Source organism: Acomys minous (assembly GCF_964271855.1).
Source record: "Acomys minous genome assembly, chromosome: 16".
Taxonomy (NCBI): Eukaryota; Metazoa; Chordata; class Mammalia; order Rodentia; family Muridae; genus Acomys; species Acomys minous.
Window position 1 is genome coordinate 16,540,787 of NC_140498.1, and position 21,738 is coordinate 16,562,524.

Sequence of the window (21,738 nt, forward strand, 5' to 3'; positions counted from 1 at the left end):
GACCAGCCTTCCATGGATATAAACCGAACATGGCATATCAAGTTGTAGTAAGACTAGGTACCTCCCCTCATATTAAGGTTGGATGAGGCAACCCGTTAGGAGGAAAAGGGTCCCAAAAGTAGGCACAAGAGTCAGAGATGGCTCTTGCTCCCACTGTTAGGAGTCCCACAAGAAGGACAAGATATAAAATTGTGACATGTGCAGAGGGCCTAGGTCAGACCCATGCAGGCTCCCTGTTTATTGGTTCAGAATCTGTGAGTCCATAGGGGCCCAGGTTAGTTGACTCTAGGTTTTCTTATGGTGCCCTTTGACCCCTCTGGCTCCTATAATCCTTCCACAGGATTCCCCGAGCTCCTCCTAATGTTTGGCTTGAGTCTTTGCATCTATTTCCATCAGCTGCTGGGGGAAAGCCTCGCTGATGACAAATGGGCTAGGTATCAGTCAATGAGTGTAGCAGAATATTATTAGGAGTCATTTCATTGACCTTTTTTGTTGTTGTTGTTGTTGTTGTTGTTGTTGTTGTTGTTGTTGTTGTTGTATCCTAGATCTCCCAGCTATCCAGCCTCTGGGTCCTGACCCCTCCAGGCAGTGCCAATGATAGGCTCCCTCTCATGGCATGGGTCTCAAGTTGGACCAGTCATTGTTTGGCCACTCCCACAATTTCTGCACCACCTTTACCCAAGCACATTGGTAGGCAGGGAAAATTGTAGGTTGAAGGTTTTGTGGCTAGATTGGTGTTCCAATCCCTCCATTGGAAGTCCTGCCTTTAGTCTGTCTCTGTCTCTATCTCTGTCTCTGTCTCTGTCTCTGTCTCTGTCTCTGTCTCTGTCTCTCTCTGTCTCTGTGTCTCTGTCTCTGTGTCCCTGTCCCTATCTCTGTCTCTGTGTCCCTGTCCCTATCTCTGTCTCTGTCTGTCTCTGTCTCTGTCTGTCTGTCTGTCTGTCTGTCTCTCTCTCTGCTTTGGTTTTTTTTTTTTTTTTTTTTTTTTTTTGAGACAGAGTTTCCCTGTGTAGCCCTGGCTGTCCTGGACTCACTTTTATAGACCAAGCTGGCCTCGAACTCACTGCGATCCACCTGCCTCTTCTCTCTCTATTTTTCAAGATGGGGTTTCTCTTGTAGTTCTGGCTGTCCTAGACTTGATTTGTAGAACAGGCTGGCCGGGAACTCACAGAGATCCATCCGCCTCTGCCTCCCAGTGCTGGGATTAAAGGTGTGCGCCAGCACATCCAGCCTTTAGTCTCTATATCCCCCATTGCCAGGGGCCTTAGGCAGGGCCACCCTTGTGGATTCCTGGGAGTTTCCATTGCACTAGGTTTCTATCTTGGCCTGAAATGCCCCCTCCCATTTTAGTTGTTTCTCCCAGTGTTCTTTCTTTCCACCCTCCCCCCACTGATCACTCTTGTCCTTGTCCCCACCCCTCCCCGTCCACTCACAATATCTATTCTATTTTCCCTCCATGTGTTCCACTTGTTACTTAGCTTCTCTGAGTCTGTGGGTTGTAGCATGGTTATCCTTTACAGCTAATAGCCACTTATAAGTGAGTACATACCCTGTTTGTTTTTCTGCGTCTGGGTTACTCAGTCAGGATGATTTGCCTACAAATTTCATGATGTTTTTGCTTTTTTGTTTTTTTTTTTGTTTTTTTTTGTTTTGTTTTTTGGTTTTTGGTTTTTTCGAGACAGGGTTTCTCTGTGTAGCCTTGACTGTCCTGGACTCGCTTTGTAGACCAGGCTGGCCTCGAGCTCACAGCAATCCCCCTGCCTCTGCCTCCCGAGTGCTGGGATTAAAGGCATGCGCCACCACGCCCAGCTGTACCACATTTTCTTTATCCATTCTTTGGTTGAGGGACATCTAGGTTGTTTCCAGTTTCTAGCTATTACAATAAAGCTGCTATGAACACAGTTGAGCAAATGTCCTTGTGGCAGAAGGGAGCATCCTTTGGGTATATGCCCAGGAGTGGTATAGCTGGATCTTGAGGTAGATTGATTTTGAGTTTTCTGAAGAACCACCATATTGATTTCCAAAGTGGCTGTACAAGTTTGCACTCACGCCAGCAATGGAGGAGTGTTCCCCTTGCTCCACATCCTCGCCAGCATGAGCTGTCACTGGTGGTTTTGATCTTAGCCATCCTGATAGGTGTAAGATGGAATGTGAGTCGTTTTGATTTGCATTTCCCTGATTACTAAGGATGTTGAACATTTGTTTCTCAGGCATTTGAGATTCATTCCTCTATTGAGAATTATGTTTAGATCTGTACCCCATTTTTAAAAATTGGATTGTTTGGTTTGTTGATGTCAAGTTTCTTTGGTTCTTTATATATTTTGAGAATTAGCCCTCTGTTGGATGTGAGGGTGGTGAAGATCTTCTGAAGGCTGCTGTTTTGTTCTATTGATGGTATCTTTTGCCTTACAGAAGCTTTTCAGTTTCATTGTCGATCTTAGGGCCTGCACTATCAGTGTTCTGTTCAGAAAGCTGTCTCCTGTGCCAGTGCATTCAAGGCTATTCCCCGCTTTTTCTCCTATCAGGGTCAATGTATCTGGTGTTAGGTTGAGATCTGTGATTCACTTGGACTTGAGTTTTGTGCAGGGTGATAAATATGGATCTATTTGCAGTCTTCTACATGCAGACATCCAGTTAGCCCAGGACCATTCGTTAAATATGCTTTCTTTCTTTCTTTCTTTGTATAGTTTTGGCTTCTTTCTCAAAAATCAGGTGTCTGTAAGTATGTAGCTTTACATCTGGGTCTTTGCTTGGATTCCATTGATTAACCAGTCTGCTATTACTTCAATACCATGTGGGTTTTATCACTATTGCTCTGTAGGACAGCTTGAAATAAGGGATGCTGCTACCTCCAGACGTTCTTTTATTGTACACAGTTGTTTTAGCTGTCCTAGGTTTTTTGGTTTTTTCATCTGAAATTGAGTTTTGTTCTGTCAAGGTCTGTGAGGAATTGTGTTGGAATTTTGATGGGGATTGGGTTGAATCTGTAGATTGCTTTTGGTAAGGTGGCCATTTTTACTAAGTTAATCCTCCTGATCCAGGAGTGTGAGAAGCCTTTTCCATCTTCTCATGACTTCTCCAATATCTTTCTTCATAGACCGGAAGGTCTTGTCATACAGGTCTTTCCCTTGCTTGGTTAGAGTTACACCAAGATTATTTTAGATTATTTGGGGCTATTGTGATGGGTGTTGTTTCTCTAATTTCTTTCTCAGCCTGTTTATCATTTGTATGTAGAAGGGCGACTGTTTGTTTGTTTGTTTGTTTGAGTTAGTCTTGTCTCCAGCCACTTCACTGACAGTATATATCAGGGAGTTCCCTAGTATAATTTTTATTTTATTTTCTTTTTGGTTTTTCTAGACAGGGTTTCTCTGTGTAGCCTTGATTGTCCTGAAACTCACTCTGTAGACCAGGCTGGCCTTGAACTCAGATATCTGCCTCTGCTTCCCCAGTGCTAGGATTAAAGGCGTGACCACCATGCTAGTAGAATTTGGGGGTTTTCTCATGTATACTATCATATCATCTGTGAGTGGCGATACTTTGACTTCTTCTTTCCAGTTTATTGATCTTATTGTCTATTGCTCTGGCTAGTGCTTCAAGTACTATATTGAATAGATCTGGAGAGAGTGGGCAACCTTGTCTTGTCCTGATTTTACTGGAATTGCTTTGAGCTTCTCTCCGTTTAATTTGATGTTGGCTATCTGCTTACTGTATATTGCCTTTATTATTTTTAGGCATGTCCCTTTATCCCTGAACTCTCTAAAACTTTATCACAAAGGGGTATTAGATTTTGTCAAATCCTTTTCAGCATCTAATGAGACCATATCTTTAAAAGAGAGAGAGAGAGAGAGAGAGAGAGAGAGAGAGAGAGAGAGAAAAGAAAAGAAAAAGAAAAGCACAGAGGCTACAGAGATGATTTACCAGCTAAGAGCACTTGTTGCTCTTCCAGAGGATCCAAGTTCGAGTCCCAGCATCCATAATTCAAGGCTTACAACTGCCAGCAATTCTAGCTCCTGGGGATAAAATCCCTTCTTATGGCCCCCTGAAGCAGCCGTATGTATGTGGCATGCACACATACAATAGATACACATGTACATAAATAAAAATAAAGCAGGCTGGGCAGATGACTCAACAAATAAATAAGGGCACTTGCTGCCAAGGCTAATGACCTGAGTTCAGTCCCTAGGACCCACATGGTGGAGAGAGAGATGTGGTCGCCCAGGTTGATCCCTGGCCTCCACACATGTGTGAGACACACAGACTCATACTTGCTAGATAAAATGTAAAGTGATTTATGAAACATTTTTGGGGTGTAGCTCGCTGGTAAAACACTTGTCTGGCATGCGGGGAGATGTTTAAAGGGTTCTGAAAGTCCAGAATGGATAACAAGTGTGAGATCAGAGGCTTAAAGAAGAATCTAGAAATAAAGCATGGCAGGAAGTTTTATGCAATGACTGGGCTGTGTTAGTCAGGGGTCAAGGCCAACCCAAGCAGCCCCCGCCCAGGACTTCCTGCTCCTCCTTCCCAGCTCAGTCTTGAGCCCGTCCCCTCTTTCTGCCTCAGTTTCCTCCCTTACTGTTGAAGCAATGGGGACAAGCTTATGCAGGTGTGCAAGTGTTTTCTCACCAGTATCCAACTGGCTGCCTTTAACTATATACACAGGAAATAAACTCAGAATCTGACTCCAAAGTTCTGACATGTTGAACGTCTGCGAAGGAAGCTGCATAGTTTGGGACTGATTGCTTCATCAAACTGGGTGGCTTCTGTGTGTTTGTTGTTGATCTGAGAGGGTCTCGTGTACCCTAGGCTGGCCCCAAGCTCAGTATTGTAACCAAAATTGACCTAGAATTCTGGACCTCCTGTCTCTACTTGCCCCAGTACTGGGATTACAGGTAAATGTCACACCATGTCTGGCTTTAAAGTTTATTTTGAGGGCTGGAAAGATGGCTCAGTGGTTAAGAGCACTCACTGGCTGCTCTTCCAGAGGGACCCCAAGTTCAATTCCCAGCACCTACATGGCAGCTCACACTGTCTGTGGCTCCAGCGCCAGGGGATCCGACACCCTCCATGGATAAATATGCAAGCAAAACACCAATGCATATAAAATAAAAACGGCTCAGCCGTTAGTTATCTTATTTGTGTGTGGGAAGGGGCCCGTGTGCAGATCAGACCGCAGCCAGCAAATGTTGGCCTTCTCCTTCCACCATGAGGGTCCCAGGGCTCAGACTCGGGTGGTCAGGTTAGAGGCAGGAGCCTTTACCCACAGAATCATCTTAATACTCCCAATAAATTCTACTTTAAAATTTAAAATAAGGGTCTGGGGAGAAGACTCAATGGATAAAGCTGTGCAATCGTGAGGACTTGAGTTCAGATGCATGCAGACCCCACGCAAAGACAGACTTGGTGGCACTCATCTGTAATCCCCAGACCGCCTGTGGTGAGATGGGAGGCAGAGACAGGAGAAATCCTGGAATCTTGCAGGCTAGCTAGCCTGGAGGGATGCAGCAGAGATAAGACCCTGTCTCAAACCAGGTCAGAGGTGAGGACTGACGCCTCTGACCTCAACACACCCCATACACACCAGAAATAAATAAATTAATTAGTATAATATTGATTTTTATGTGCATGAGCACACACATACATGCACAGCTGTCTGCAGAGGCCAGAAGAGGGTATCAGATCCTCTGGAGCAGAGATACAGGTGGTTGTGAACCTACCAGATTGCCTCTCTGTGTCAGCTCCTCCCACTTGGAATAGCCCGCCCATAGCATTGTGCAGTGAACCAGACTGGATTAGAAAGGGTGGGTTGGGGGAGGGGGGTTTAGCCAGGGCATGTGGGTGCAATGGAGGGCCTTGGCCAGCAGTGTATATGTGGGTGTAGAAGACACACACCCCAGGAACAGCCTCAGAGAACTGGCTCAGTTTATTGGGGGGTGTGGGGTGGAAAGGGAGTCTTTATGCCCCTGGGGAGCTGGGTAAGGTCTCTGGGACAAGAGACCTTGGGTGGCCATGTACAGTTGGCCAGAACAGGGACACTTCATCTGCGTACTCAGGGGCTAGAGGAGGTGAGGGGAGCCTTTTAAGGTCAAACAAGGAGCCAGGCCTGATAACTGTCAGGGTAGTAAATTCTTACTGGGGTTGATAGTGGAGCAGGTTGGTGCCAGGTTGGGGGAGGGGAGGGAGCCAAAGCCTGCCCTCCTCATATGAGGTATCCGAGGTTGAAACTCTGTGTAGTGGTGAGCACAGCTGTCTTCCGAGGTTGAAATGCTCCTCCATCCTTCCCCCCATTAACCCTGGGCCATTACAGACCCACACCTCGTTTTGGTACCAGGAACAGAACTTAGGTCCTCAGGAAGAACAAAAACTCTAAGCCACTGAGCCATCTCTCCAACCCCATGAAGAGACTTTTTTAAAATAATTTCTGCTGGGCTCTTTTGGTTTAGTCAGACAAGCTTGGGGGAACTGTAGACAAGGAAGGCGCTGCCTCAGCTCCAGGAAGAAAGGGACTCACATTCTCCAAGAGCCCCCTGGATACATCATACTGTTGTTTGTTTGGGTAAACTCTCCAGAAGCCTCTGCCTTTTCTAAGAAGGTGCATCAGATGCGCGCATCTGTGGGGCTGTAGCGTGTTTTGATAACACAACTGTCCTGATGTTGCTGGCGCCACACCTGACCTGCAGGATCCTTAACTGTGAGACTCATTTGTAGGCGAGGGCACCAGTGCCTGATGGGAAAGGAGCTGCCCCTGGGCACACAGGCTCTCCTGGGAGAACTGTGAGAGAAGTATGTTGTGTGAGTCGTGCCCTCCAAGTGCAACAGAACTGCCACATATCTCAGGTGTGGGACAGTGAAGCTGGCTGCGAGTGAAAGGGGGCTCCTGTTTCCTGGCCTCTGCAAGCCTGCCTGGGGTCCCTGACTCAGGGGGCCCCAGAGGACAGATCAGGGGCCTGACAGCAAAAGGCAGAAGTGACCTGTAGCCTTTAGAACTTGAGGTAGCGAGTAGGAGGGGTGCCCCATGTGGACTAGCAGAGGTCTGTCCTGCCCCAAGGGAACATCAGCAATGCAAGACTCCCAAGATCCTTTCTGCCTAGACAGCCCTCTGGTAACTTACCTGAGCTAAGGAGGACAGGACCTCTGGGCTCTGCTATGTCTCAGGGGACGTCCGTCCTGCCTCACCATCTGTCCTGTCAGTCGGAGAGGAGATAAGGTGCTGATCATCCTTCTCTAAGTAGTCCTGGGCTATATGTGGTGAGCATGGAGTAACAGTGTGCTTTAGCCCATCTGATCCCTTTTTTGTTTTTGTTTTTTCAAGACAGGGTTTCCCTGTGTAGCCTTGGCGGTCCTGGTCTTGCTTTGTTGACCAGTCTGGCCTCAAACTCACAGCCATCTGTCTGCCTCTGCCTGGGATTACAGGCATGTGCCGCCACTCCTGGCTAGCCCGTTCAGTCTTACTCCTGACCTTACTCTTTACTCTAGGTGGAAGAGACAGAGACAGAACTTCTGGAGACACTGGACAAGAAGGGAAGGATCTTGGAAGGAAGGCATGAGGAAGCTGGGCAAGGTGAGAATTGAGAGGCCCCAGAAGGTTCCTCATGGGGCCCTTGGATCCAGAGAGGTGTTGGGATTTTCCTTGGGGTGCGCCTTTAACATCCTGTCACCATGCTTTGCTTTCCTTTGAGCATCCTCCCCATCACGCCCATTTTTCTTTCATTTTACAAGCATCTGCAGGAAGTCTACCCACCTTAGGTGGATGTAGCAGCACACACCTGTAATCCCAGTGGTTTGGTGGCACCAGGAGGATGATGAATTCAAGGCAAGCCTATGCTCCACACAAAGTAGAAGTCGGCTTGGGCTATTCCAAACCCTGACTCAAAAAGGGAAGGATCAGAGAATAGAAGAAAGCCTAGACAAATGAAATCACTAATTTTTATAACCACCTTCTATCCTTACAATGATGATGCCTAAAAGTTGTGGCTAGAGTGGGCTGGGCGATGGTTCGGTGGGTAAGACGCATGTGGCACAAGTGTGAGGACCCAAGTTCAGATCCCCAGGACCCATAAAAAGATGGACCCCAGTGTTATAATCCCTGCTCTCATAGTGGTGAGATAGGAGGTGGAGACAGGAGAATTCCCAGAATCTCATTGGCTAGCTAGCCTAATGTAATCAGTGGTAAACAAGGTCAACATCTGAGGTTAACCTCTGACCTCTGCATGTGTCTATGTTCAATACACACACACACACACACACACACACACACACACACACACACACACACACACACACACACCACAAATTTAAAAGAAATGATGTCTAGGATAGCCAAGCATGGCTCATGGCCATGAAATTCTATTACACACAAGGCTAAAGGGAAGAGGACCACTGTAAGTTTAAGGCCAGTCTGGGCAGCAGAGTGAGTTAAAAGCCAACTGAGATACAAAGCAAAACCTGTCTCAAAAAAATGAAACAAAGGCTGGAGAGATGACTCAGGAGTTGAGCATGTGCATTGCTCTACCAGAGGACCTGAGTCTGGTTCCCAGCACCCGCATCTAGAAGCTTCTAACCACCTGTAGCTCCAGTTCCATGGGATCAAGTGCTCTCTTCTGGCTTCCACAGGTACTGAAGTCATGTACATACATATACCCCACACAGACAGACAGGTACACACACACACACACACACACCAAACAAACAAACAAACAAATACCTGTTTTTCAATTAAATAGGTTTCTGTCACATACATACTTTTTATAAAACTTAGAATTGAAAAGTATATTTACTTTTTTAGATTGGTAAAATATACACATGACATTGGTATCTGTGACACTGGTAACCTTTAGTGCAATTACAATGCACGCAATCATTACTACCACTCAGTTCCAGAACATTCTCCTCACCCCAAAGAAGAAACACCCAGCACTAGTCACTCATTTCCTTCCCACCAGGCTCTAGCTACTGCTAACCTCTTCCCTGATTTCACGGCATCAGACGCATATAAATGGCATCAGCAGCCTGGCTTACTTCACCCAGCAAGATGCTTCCATGTTACAACATACATCTGGACTCCATTTCTTTCCTGTGGATGAGTAATACTCCACTGAATGGACATAACATTGCTTTACTCACTCATCATGGATATTCAAGCTAGGGATGGTACCACTAGAGCAGGCATTCATTTCATCGGGTGTTTTCAGTTCTCCCCACTTTACATGTAGGAGGAGAAGACGGTATTTCTATTCTTAACCTTTGGAGGCATTCTCCACCTCTTCCGTAGCAGTGGTCCTACTCCATGCTCTTCCCCGTAAGGTGTGAGGGTCCCAGTGGCTCCAAAGCCTTGCCAGTGTGTATTGTTTGTCCGTCGCTGTCATCACTATGGTCGGCATGAGGTAGCATCTCATTGTGTGTGTCTTTTGACTTTTGTTTCGTTTGTTTGTATGCTATTGTTTGAGACATAATCTCACTGTGTAACCCTGGCTGGCCTGGAAATTACTAGTAGCCCAGCCTGGTTTCCAGTTAGCAGTGATCCCCTGCCTCAGCCTCCTGAGTGTTGGAATTAGATTTCATTAAATTAGAGACTGAATATCTTTAAGCCAACTGGCCTCCTAAGAGCTGAGGTCACAGGGGTGTGACACCATGCCAGGTTTATTGGGCTTTTGATCTGCATTTCCCTATTAACTGGGTGACATCTTTTTACACAACGTTGACATTTGTCTAGCTACTTTGAGGAAGTTATGTATGTTTTAGCAACATTGAAATTGACCCTGAAAATAAACATACAAGTTCCTGACCCTTCTCCAGAATTACTTGGAGTTGTTTTGTTTTTGTTGCTGATTGGTTCGGTTTTTTTCTTTTTTTTCATGCCAGGGTCTTACTATGTAGCTTTAGCTATCCTGGATTTCAGTCTGTAGGCCAGGCTATCCTTGAACTCACAGAAATCTGCCCGTCACTGCCTTCTAAGTGGTAGGATTAAAGGCGTAAGCCACCATACTTGGCTCCAAATTACTTCTCTTATAAGCTGTCATGATCATTTAAAGTTCATGTGCAAACTTTATATCTTGTTCTTTAAAATGTGTGTGTGTGTGTGTGTGTGTGTGTGTGTGTGTGTGTGTGTGTGTGTGTGTGTGTGTGTGTGTTATACACATGTGTTGCATTACCTTCAGAGGCCAGAAGAGGGCATCCGATTCCCTGAAGCTGGAATTAAAGGAGATTATGAGCCGTGCTATGTGGGTGCTGGGCACTGAACTCTGGTCCTCTATAAGAGTGCTAGGTGCTCCTGACCCTCAGCCTCTCTCTGGCCCTTGCTGAATTTTTGTTTGGTTGGTTTGTTTTTGTTTTTGTTTGTTTTTCATTTAACACTGTAGCAAGCATGTTACCAAGTACCAAAAATGAAGGATGCCTGTAACCCAACACTCCAGGAGGCTGAAGCAGGAGGATGACAGGGAATTTGAGGCCAGCCTGGGCTACAAGGTAAGACCCTGTCTCATAAAAAAAAAGAAAGAAAGAACTTTAGACACAACACACATAGGGTTGCTTATTTCCTAGGAGTCTAGAAATCTAGATTTGGTTCTTAAAAGTGATCTTTTTCATGAAGACTTATTTCTCCATTGGCATTCGATTCTTCTTTCATTCCCAGAAACAGAGTAACTAGGACAGAGGTCTGAACAAGTTCCAAACCCTTGAAACATTGTGACATTGCTGCAGAACCTTTGGCAATAGAGTTAGAGACCCTGGAGGGCGGCTCACCACCAAGCTCAGCACCTGTCCATTTTGCCAGGCTCTTTCTAAAACCCACCTTCTCTACCTACACGGTTTAATAATATTCAGTACAATAAATACATAGATGCAAAGTGACCCACTATGTAGCCCAGGGGAAATGCCTATCAGATCTTCCCAGCAGTCAGAATTTCTGTCTGTCTGTCTGTCTGTCTGTCTGTACATATGGGTGAGCGCATACCATAGCACATGTGTGGAGGTCAGAGGACAACCTGTAGGAGTCAGTTCTCTCCTTCTACCACTTGAGTCTTGGGGATCAGACTCAGATCATCACAGTGAGACCTTAACTCAAGCTAAAATGTATTTGGCATTTTTGTTGCTGATGGTGGTTGTCATTGTTTGAGACAAGGTCTCACTGTGTAGCTCTAACCTGTCTGGAACTTGCTATGAAGGTCCAGGCTGGCCTCAAACTCACTGAGAATCTTCTGCCTCAACCTCCCAAGTGCTGGGATAAAAGGCATGCGCTACTACACCTGTTAAATTTGATTTCTTTCTTTCTTTTCTTTTTCCTTTTTTGTTTGTTTGTTATTGTTGTTTGCTTTTTTGTTTAGGTTTGGGTTTTTTTGGGGTATTTTTGTTTGTTTGTTTTTGTTTTGAGACAGGGTGATTTTCTTGAGATAAGTCTTACTCTCTAACCTAGGCTGGCTTTGAACTTCTGATGATTCCTCTATCTCGGCCTTCTAACTACTGGGATTACAGGTGTAAACCGTCATATCTGGCTATGAGCTCTCTCCTCTGTGACCACGGCCCCTTTGGCTGTAGGTATCTCCCCTTTCCCATCACCCTGTTGCATTTTTCTGCCTGGTCATTGATTGACGATTTCTGAGTGAAAAAATAAGACTGGGAATTTACCCAAAGGGATGTCTAGGTAAGTCTAACCAGACCCATTGTGGGATGAGCTGGTCTCCAGAATTCTGTCCTGCCCATCTGGGAAGACCCAGCTCGTCTCTTTCCTGTGGATCTTGCCCTTAGAGACAACCTGGTGGAGCTTCTTGTGTTATCATCCCACAGTCGTTCCATTTTGAAGAAGAGGAGGCAGGACATTCCTGCCACTGGTGCTCTGTCCTGTCTGTGATTTCACAGCCCAGCCTCTGCTGCCCGCCTTTTCCTCAGCCTGCTGCAGGATCCTTGCATCCTAGCCTCAGGGACCTGTGAGTGCCCTCCAGCTCTGGTAGGGCTCACTCTCTCCCAGGAGAAGACGTTTCTGTTTCCCAGGGATTTGTTGAGCCCTAAGAATGTCCCTGACTCCGTTTCTGCTTTCCTTCCCAGAACTGTGATAAGACATTCTCACCAGGAGCAGCCTGGAGAGAAAAGAGTGTATTTGGCTTATGCTTCCAGGTCACACCCTATCATTGAGGGAACTCAGGGCAGCAACTCAAGGCAGGAGCCTGGAGACAGGATCCACGGAAGGATGCTGATTGCTAGCATGCTCTGGCTCTCACTTACCCATGCTTAGCTAGTTTCTTACATAGCCCAGGCCATCTGCCCTACCACATCAATTAGAAGATCCACGATAGGCCACTCTGACCTCCACGATTCCTCAGTTGAGGTACCCTCTTCGGAAGTGACTCTGGATTGTATCCAGTTGACAGTTCAGCTCCTGTCCAGCCTGGGAGAGAGCAGCACGAACCTTCTAGACCTCATGGAACTTGACAGAGGCTTTGGGTTTATAGAGATCTCCTTTCTTGACAGTCTCGAAGGCATCCTGTGCACCAGAGAAAGATACTCTTAGTGACTGTGTCCAAGAGGCCAAAGCCCCACTGCAGGTGAGAAGGGCCTGGCCACTTGGGTGTGGGTGGTGGAGAAATTGCAAGGAAGCCACAAGGAACCCCAAAGCAGCCAAAAATGATGCCTATAGGTTATGGGGACCAACGTGCTTGGTTTCCATGTGCCCTGACCCTTTGATGTGGTGACCAAACAGTTGGTTAAGGGGACTTGGATTGCAATTAAGGTTGGCCTATGGCTGCTTTTGGGGAGAGGTTAATAAATGTATTTTATTATGTTATTGTATGCATATGGTTTTTTTTTTTCTGTCTATATGTCTGATGCCCTCAGAGGTCAGAAAAGGTTGTTGGATCCACTGGAAAGAGCTATAGACAGTGTGAGCCATCATGTGAGTGCTGGGAACTGAACTCGGATCCTCTAGAAAAGAAGCCAGTGCTCTTAACCGTTGAGCCATATCTCCAACCCATCAGCTTTCTTGTTCATTGTTAACTTGACATAACCTAGAATAGCCGGGAATAAAGTCTCAATGAGTAATTGTCTGCATTGGGATGTCCTACTGGGTATTATTTCCATTAAGCTAGCTGATGTGGAAAGATCCAGCCTGATGTGGGCACTACCCACCACACAGGGGAGTCAGAGGGTCCTAAGCTATATAAGGGTAGAGACATCAAACTGAGCACAATCCCGCAAGCATGTGAGCGGTTTGAGATGCAGCAGCTGGCCACGTCGCAGCCACAGTTAGGAAACAGAGAGCGACGAACCCTGGTGTTCAGCTTGCTTTTTTCCTTTTCACTCAGTCCAGGACCCCAGCCTATGGCATGGTGCCACCCAGATTCAAAGTGGCTCTCCCCACCTCAGTTAACCTGGTCTACAAACATTCTCACAGGCATGCCCGGGGATCTTGTGATGCTAGATCTGGTCCAGTTATCAATCAGCATCGGCCCTCACGGTGGGAGCCATTAAATGCTGTGTGGTGAGAGGTGGTTCTGGGATGTTTCAGGCCGTAGCAGTGGATCCAGCCTCCTGTGCTATGCAGTGTGTGGTGTGTGCCAGAATCACAGTGAAGAATCCCAGTGCCCCCCCCCCTTTTTTTTTATTAAAATAATGAGAATCACCTTGACAGATCAGGATCTTTACTGTCTCCCTCCTGCTCCCTTCTCCAGAACACCTGTGCTACGCTGGCCTCACCACAGCAGGCCATCCAAGCCCAGATGAATAAGGTGGATGAGCCCCTCCTTAGCCAACTCTATAAGAACCATATCCAGGTAGGCACAGAACACTGTCAGGTCTTTAACCTTGCTGCTGTGGGAAGGTCGTCGTGGGCAGGCAACCACAGAGGGCAAGCTTCAAAGAGGATGCATTCCCCTTCACAAGAGTGCAGAAGCAAGAGGCTTCTCAGATCATACTGAGAGAGACAGACAGATATAGCACATAGTTGTATGAGGCAGCTAGCAAACCTGTCAGCCTCCCAAACTATAGCTGGCCTGGATGTGATCCTTCAGGCCTTTAATCCCAGCACTCAGGAGGCAGAGGCAGGTGAATCTCTATGAGTTTGAGGCCAGCCTGGTCTACAAAGTAAATCCTGGGCCAGGCATGGTGGCACATGCCTTTAATCCCTGCACTCTGGAGGCAGAGGCAGACAGATGGCTCTGATTGTGGTCCACAAAGCGAGTCCAGGACAGCCAAGGATAACATAGAAACATTGTCTTGAAAAACAAAAAAACAAAAAAACAAAGTAAGACCAGGACAGCCAAGGCTACCTAGAGAAATCCCGTCTCAAAAAAAAAAAAGAAAAAGAAAAAGAAAAAATAAACTCTAGCTGTGTGCCTGTCAGACATATGCCTCAAAGCATGCCTAGGAGAGAAGGGCAGAAAAATGCTCCGTGGGCTGTGAAAAGGAAGAGGTCACACAAGACCAATGCAGTGAGTTTCTGACAGGAATGGAAAGCGGTGGAGAGCAGGGGGAGAGCCACGCTGGTTGACAGGGTCTTTCTGTGTCCTCTAGGATTATGGGAGCCCCGGCCCCTTCTGGGAGCAAGAGCTGGAGAGTTTGCACCACGTTATTGAGATGAAAAATGAGCGAATTCATGAGCTGGAGAAGCAGCTCTTCCTCCTGGAGATGCTGGTCAGTGCCCCTGGGCCGCAGCAGGCCGCTGCTCTCTGGGCATTTCCCAGTTTACCCCCACCCCCTACCCAGCCTCTGCTAGCTTGGCTCTGCTGCTCCTGCAAGAGTCTGGTCTGGGTTAGGCAACAGCTCCTTGTCGCCTGACTCCCATCTTTTCTTGGGTCCTCAAGTTGCTGTAACTAGGGCAGTACAGCCTGCTGTCACCACCACCACCACCACCACCACCACCACCTACCCACCCTGGCAGCCTGGCTCATCAGGAGGCGTGGCAGCTGTCACACTGCCAATGGGGCCTAAGGAAGTAGGGCCCTTTGAAAACCTCCGAACTGGGGTCTCAGAACCCTGGGGCAGCATCACCCTAGATCCTGTCAGGTTGTGGCATTGGTTTGTTTGGGGGTTTATTAGGTTTACTTGTTTGTTTATTGATTTTATATATTAATGGGTGGGTGGGTACATGCCGTGACATGCGTGTGTCGGAGTTCAGAGGACAACTTGCAGGAGCAAGCTCTCTCCTTTCGCTATGTGAGTTACTGGAATTAAACTCAGATTGTCCTGGAAATCAAACCCAGTCCTCTGTATGAGCAGCCAGTGCTCTTAACCACTGAACATCTTACCAGCACTGTTTCTTCTTCTTCTTCTTCTTCTTCTTCTTCTTCTTCTTCTTCTTCTTCTTCTTCTTCTTCTCTCTCTCTCTCTCTCTCTCTCTCTCTCTCTCTCTCTCTCTCTCTCTTACACACATACACACACACACATTAGGTAGAATTACACCTATTTATTGTCTTTTCAGACTTTTAATTATTTTTAAAATTTTTTATAAGAATTGATTGTTTTGCCTGCATGTTTGTCTGGGTGAGGGTGTCAGATCCCCTAAATTGGAGTTACAGACAGTTGTGAGCTGCCTTGTGGGGGCTGGAAGTTGAACCTGGGTCCTCTGGGAGAGCTACTGACACACTTAGCCCCTACTGAACCATCTTACCAGCACTGGTTTTTTGTTTTTAACGTTCTTCAATAGCAAAAGTCAAGTTGACAGTCCATCTCAACTCTAACCTTGTTCCCAGTTAGTGTCTTGCCCCATAAAGTGAGTGGTCCCCTAGCATGAAGCAATGTGGGAAGTGATGACATCCCCTGGGCTGAGAGGGTGGGCCACTCCATTCTCAGCTCCTTCTTGGTGTGTTACAGAAAGAAAAAAACCTGATACTAGCACTGAAAAACACCACCCTGCGGCAGGAGGTTGAGGACCTGCAATTCCAAGCTGGGAACAGGTTGACCATGTCAAGGTAGCCGGACCCCTTCCTCCCTTCCCCCAACCTTTTGTTAAAATCTCTAGCTGGGTGGGACATGAAAGAGCCTGGGGACTGGGTTGACAAGTGCCCCCAAAGATTTGGGGAATGTGACTCCTCTTTCCTTGGCGATCAGGAAGCCCAGGTTTTTAGCATGAGAAAGAGGAAACAGGAAACAATCCATCTGAGCAGGCATGCGCGTGGAACAAATCGGTTCTGAGGTTTTGTAAGTGAGCATTAATGTCCCGTGCCATGGGCAGTTCAATGCGTGACACATTTCCTGGTGGAATCCTCCTCTGGATCCTAAGAGAGGGGGTGTCTGTTATCCCTGTTTGCTGATGAGGAAACAGAAACTCCATGTCACCCAAAGTGACCCAACTATGCAGTGATGTTCAACCTGGATCCACCCATAGCCCCACCGTAAGGATTTAGCACTCGATCAACAGAGAAAAATCACATACAGGCAGGCAGAGGGGTGTGGGGAAGATGATGACTTGCCTCAGGAAGACTTCCTGGAGGACCGGGTTGGTTCAAGCAATAGCTGCCCCCCTCAGGCAACCCCTGCTCTGTCCGTACCACAGGCAGTTCCGGAAAGATCTACTTCAGGACCTTGAAAAGGAGTCACAGAATGGCCACTGCTGCAGCAGACGGAGGAGCCACTAACCCATCTGAGCCCTTGGGGCCATCACACCCTCCATCTTATCCTGCCCTCTGCCACATCTCAAGAGACCTCTCTGTCCTCGGTGTACAGGCGCAGGGCCTGGGCCCACCGTGATTCACAAACTCACGGCTCCCTCCAAAGACTCTGGGGAGAAAAGAGCAAGAGTCACTCCATTCTTCTCCCGGGATGGACAAGGTGGGAAGGAGAGATGTGTGTAGCCAACGATGCTGATGGGGAAGTTTGGACCGCCAGGACCACCCCCCAAGAAATGCCTTTCCTTAGGGAACAAACAAATAGAGTTCTCTCTCTCCCCTTTTCTCTGTCCTCATGAGGGCACCCAAGACCTCTCCTGTGGCAGCTGGAGCCATCTGTACCTGTTTGACAAAATCCCAGCTCATCAGCTTTACTGAGCACTCACTGGCCTGTCAAGTTCTTATTAGCAAGCCCGTACCTCTCAGAGAAAAACTGAAGAACACAGTGAAGTCTCAACACATATCCTAACCTTGAACTCCACCTTACCGTGCCTCAGCCTTGGGGGGGCCCTCCGGGAACAGGGGGGGCCCTCCGGGAACAGGGGCGCGTGCCACCACATCCAGCTGGATAAAGGGTTGAATTTGCTTGTAGAGCTAAGCACTGTTAATATCTTTAATTATATTTATCTAAGGTCTTAATGTGAAGATTAAATCTTTTTTTGTTAAAAAAAATAATAATAAAACTATATTTTTCACGTTCTTTTCAGTGAGGATGTGTCTCAATCTCTATTGTCTTAGTTCCTTCCCTGTTGCTAGGATAAACATGCCCTGACAGAAGCAACTTAAGGGAGGAAGGGCTCAGGCTTTCAGGGTTCATCATGGAGGCAGGAGCATGAGGCCCACTTGTCACGTGCCATTAGCAGTCAGGAAGCCCAGGGCAAGGCTGTTAAGCCTCCAGACCCACTCCTATCAATGTACTTCCTCCAGCAAGGAAGAGGCCTAAAGGTTCCAATATCTTTTCAAACAGCGCCACCACCTGGGGAACATGGTTTCAAAACATGTGACTCTATGGGGGGAGGGGACATATATTCAAACCATATTGGTCAAGACATGACAATTGTCTTACATGCTATGTCTCATAGTTTCTTCAGTGTGGGACAGTGGTTCTCAACATGTGGGTCTCAGAGCCCTTTTGGGGGTGGGGGCGGGGAGCCACATATCAGATATCCTGCATATCAGTTATTTACAGGACAACTCATGCCAGTAACAAAATTAGAGTTATGAAGTAACAACAAAATAATTTTATGGTTGGGGTCACCACAACATGAGATTGTATTAAAGGGTCATGGCATTAAGAAGTTTTGAACCACTGGTATTAGGTAGGTAGTTTTACATTCTGAGACCCACTAAAATTCTAATTGAAATATCTTGTGTAAAAGCCAGGGGTGGTGGTACACGCCTATGAGCCCAGCACTCAGAGAAGCAGAGGCAGGTAGATCTCCGTGAGTTCAAGGCCAGCTTGGTCCGCGCTGCAGAGCTCCTGAGCGTGGCTTCTGAGGAACTAACACATAAGAGCTTGGTAACTCCAGAACAAGAGCACACAACTGAAGAAGAGGCAAAAGGAAGGAAAATGAGGAACCACAAAGAAAATCACTAGCTGCGTGTGGCAGCCTGCGGCTTACCACTTTGGGAGGCTGAAGCAAGAAAATCATTGTGAGCCAGGCGGTGGTGGTGCACGCCTTTAATCCCAGCACTCGGGAGGCAGAGGCAGGCGGATCGCTGTGAGTTCGAGGCCAGCCTGGTCTACAAAGTGAGTTCAGGACAGTCAAGGCTACACAGAGAAACCCTGTCTCGGAAAAAAAAAGAAAAGAAAAAGAAAAAAAGGATATTATTGTGAGTACCAGGCCAGCCTGAGCTATGTAGCAAGAATACGATTCTGTCTCAGGAGAAATAGCAGGGGGAGGAAGTTCACACAGGGAAGGGTACAGCAGATCCATAGACCTCAGCCAGATGTCAAAAGTGTCAGAACGTGATGGATCTCAGAAGGCATGGCGGTGCATTTCTGTCATCTCAACACTGGAGCCAATTGTAGCCTGGCTTTTGGGTCACTTTATTGGGTTCTTTTTCCTTCCTCCCTATACCATCCCTATCCCTTCCAACCCTCCAACACTAGGTAGGAGAGAAAGAAGGTCAGAGGGGAGAGGGGTGTCGGTATCATTAGACTACTTCCTGCTGATTAAGGGGTGTCAGCTTCCTTTGGGATGAGTTTGCTCTGCATCATCGGCAGAACATCTTCAACCAGCAACAGCAGCAGGAACAGCAGGGGGCACACTAGTCTTGAGCCTCTCTCTCCTGGGGCTCTGGTATTGATTAACCCTCTGCAGAGTTCCCAGAATCCCGAACGTAAACCATCTTCAGCTGGCAAAAATCACACACCTGCCAGAGCACGAGACAAATCAGCTGCTGTGGACAATCTGAAGCAGCCCCATATCCCACACCTGGGATTAAAACAAAAACATGTTCCCTGCCAGGCATGGTGGCACATGCCTTTAATCCCAGCACTCAGGAGGCAGAGGCAGGTGTATCGCTGTGAGTTTGAGGCCAGCCTGGTCTACAAAAGCAAGTCCAGGGTAGCCAGGACTGTTACACAGAGTTTTAAGATTGATTGATTGATTGATTGATTGATTGATTTTGTGTATGATGTTGTATCTGCATGTACACCCATATGCCAGAAGAGGGCACCAGATCTCATTATAGATGGCTGTGAGCCACCATGTGGTTGCTGGGAATTGAACTCATGACCTTTGGAGGAGCAGGCAGTACTCTTAACCTCTGAGCCATCTCTCCAGCCCCATAATTGTTTTTTTTTTTTTTTAAGAAACCAAAATTCTCACTACAGTAAGTAGAAGGAGAATGGAAAGTTAAGGTTGACCTGAACTACATAGTTGATATCCTACCTGGGGAAAAACAAAACAAAAGCAAAACCACAAAAAGAACAACAACAGAAACCCTTTTACAGGACTGGAAGATGACTCGGCAGTTAAGAGCACTGGCTGCTCTTGCAGAGGACCCAGGTTTCTTATTCCCAGGACCCACACAGTAACTGGCAACCCCCTCATACTCCAAATCCAGGTGATCCAATGTCCTCTTCTGGCCTCCACAGGCACTGCATGCACATGGCGAACAGACATTCATTTATATGAAACAGGCATACACATAAAATAAAAATAAGTCTGGGGGCTGGAGAGATGGCTCAGAGGTTAAGTGCACTGACTGTTCTTCCTGAGGTCCTGAGTTCAATTCCCAGCAACCACATGGTGGCCCACAACCATCTATAATGTGATCTGATACCTTTTCTGGCCTGCAGGTGTGCATGAAGACAGCTCTGTATACATAATAATAAATTAAATAAATAAATCTGGAAGCTGGGTGTGGTGGTGCACACCTTTAATCCCAGCACTCAGGAGGCAGAAGCAAGTGGATCTCTGTGACTTCAAGGCCAGTCTGGTCTACAAAATGAGTTCTAGGATAGGTTGGTCTGTTATACAGAGGAAACTTGTCTAAAAAAAAAAAAACTGAGAAAAGTGTGGAGACCTGGACCCCCAAGATACCAGCAACTCCCCTTAAAAGAGAGAAGTTCACAGAGCAATAGCTACTTACATTAGCTCTATTACTTGTTTATTATTGTTAGGGGCATTTCACACATACCCCAGCAGGTGGGTGGAGGCCAGAGAGTGACTCTAGGGCATCGCTTCTCTCCTACTATAGAACCCTAGGATGACGCTCGGGTCATCAAGTTTGTGCAAGTAAAGATTATGCTCAGTGAGCCATATCCGCAGCCCACCGAGCACATGTCAGCAATGACTTTTCCTTAGGAGGACCCTCAGACGACTCCTCAGGAGTGTCCCAGAAGGCATCGTCATAGGAGGTGACAGCTTTTTACTGTCCTGAAGAACTTCCGGGTGAGATGTCATTTTCCCAGGCTGACCCTGAACTGCTGATCCTTCTGCCTCCACTTCCTGAATGCTGGTATTACACTGTGTGCCATCACACCTGGCAAAATGTTTTACAGTATAGCCCAAGAGTGTTCATAAAGTCCATTTGTTCTGGGCCCACGCACTCACATTGCTTTCTGATATCAGAGCAGCTGGAGGCCTGGTCTACAAGGCCCCTTCATAGCGTATGCCCTTTGCAGTTATCCCTCTATTATTACTGCTGCTACTGCTATTATTATTGTTGTCATTGTTGTTGTTGTTGTTGTTGTTATTTGGAGACAGGGTCTCTCTATGTACTATGCTAGCTGACCTGCCACTCACTTCATTATGTAGGCTAAACTGGCCCTGAACTCACAGAGATCAGCTTGTGCCAGCATGCCCAGCTCAGATATAACATTTGGGAGTTTGGGAAGATGCTATTTTATTTGGAGACAGGCTATCATTGTGTAGTACTGGTTGACCTGGAACTCATGGAGATCTGCCCTTCTCTGCCTCCAGATTAAAAGCGTGTGCCATCATGTCCAGCCCATCTTTTAAATTTTTATAGCATTTTAAAGTTAGTTAGTTTTACATGTATGAGTGCTTTTCCCATGTGTATGCCTGTGCATTTCTATCTCAGGATTGCCTGGTGTTGGAGGAGGCCGGAAGAGGGCATCAAACCACCTGGGACTGGAGTTACAGTGTGAGCTGCCATGTGGGTGCTGGGAATTGAACCCAGGTCCTCTGGAAGAGCTGCCAGAGCTCTTAACCCTCTAAGCCATCTCTCCAACTCCATATGCCATATTTTCATCACACTGTAATAGTTAATCTTCATTGTCAACTTGACCACGGAAACACGCCTGAGGGTGTATCTGTGAGCTTGTCCAAAAGGTTTAACGAAATGGGAAGACCAACCCCCTGAAAGTGGGAGCAGCATCCCATGGCTGGAGCCCTGCACAGGATAAAAAGGAAAAAGCAAGGGGCTGGAGAGATAGCTCAGCGGATAAGAACACTGTCTGCTCTGCCTAGAGGTCCTGAATTCAATTCCTGGCAACCATGTGGTGGCTCACAACCATCTATAATGTTATCTGATGCCCTCTTCTGGCCTGCAGGTGTACATGCAGACAGAGCACTCATACATAAAACAAATGAATAGTTTTTCAAAAGGAAAAAGCAAGCATAGCACCAGTATTTCTCTCTCTGCGTCCAGACTGGGTCCAGCTGCCCTACACTCC

At 47.0% G+C, this 21,738-nt stretch overlaps 1 protein-coding gene across 1 annotated transcript in view; it reads left to right on the forward strand.

Annotated features, from left to right (window-relative positions):
- CCDC69 (coiled-coil domain containing 69) overlaps nucleotides 1–16,819 on the forward strand; it is a 25,870-nt gene extending 9,051 nt beyond the window's left edge. Inside the window, exons 2-7 of the mRNA XM_084762413.1 lie at nucleotides 7,474–7,558; nucleotides 12,460–12,533; nucleotides 13,656–13,757; nucleotides 14,497–14,616; nucleotides 15,796–15,893; nucleotides 16,478–16,819. Of these exons, the coding sequence (XP_084618539.1) occupies nucleotides 7,474–7,558; nucleotides 12,460–12,533; nucleotides 13,656–13,757; nucleotides 14,497–14,616; nucleotides 15,796–15,893; nucleotides 16,478–16,559 (561 nt within the window). The 3' untranslated portion in view covers nucleotides 16,560–16,819. The remainder of the gene's footprint in view (nucleotides 1–7,473; nucleotides 7,559–12,459; nucleotides 12,534–13,655; nucleotides 13,758–14,496; nucleotides 14,617–15,795; nucleotides 15,894–16,477) is intronic.
- The last annotated feature ends 4,919 nt before the right edge of the window (nucleotides 16,820–21,738 follow it).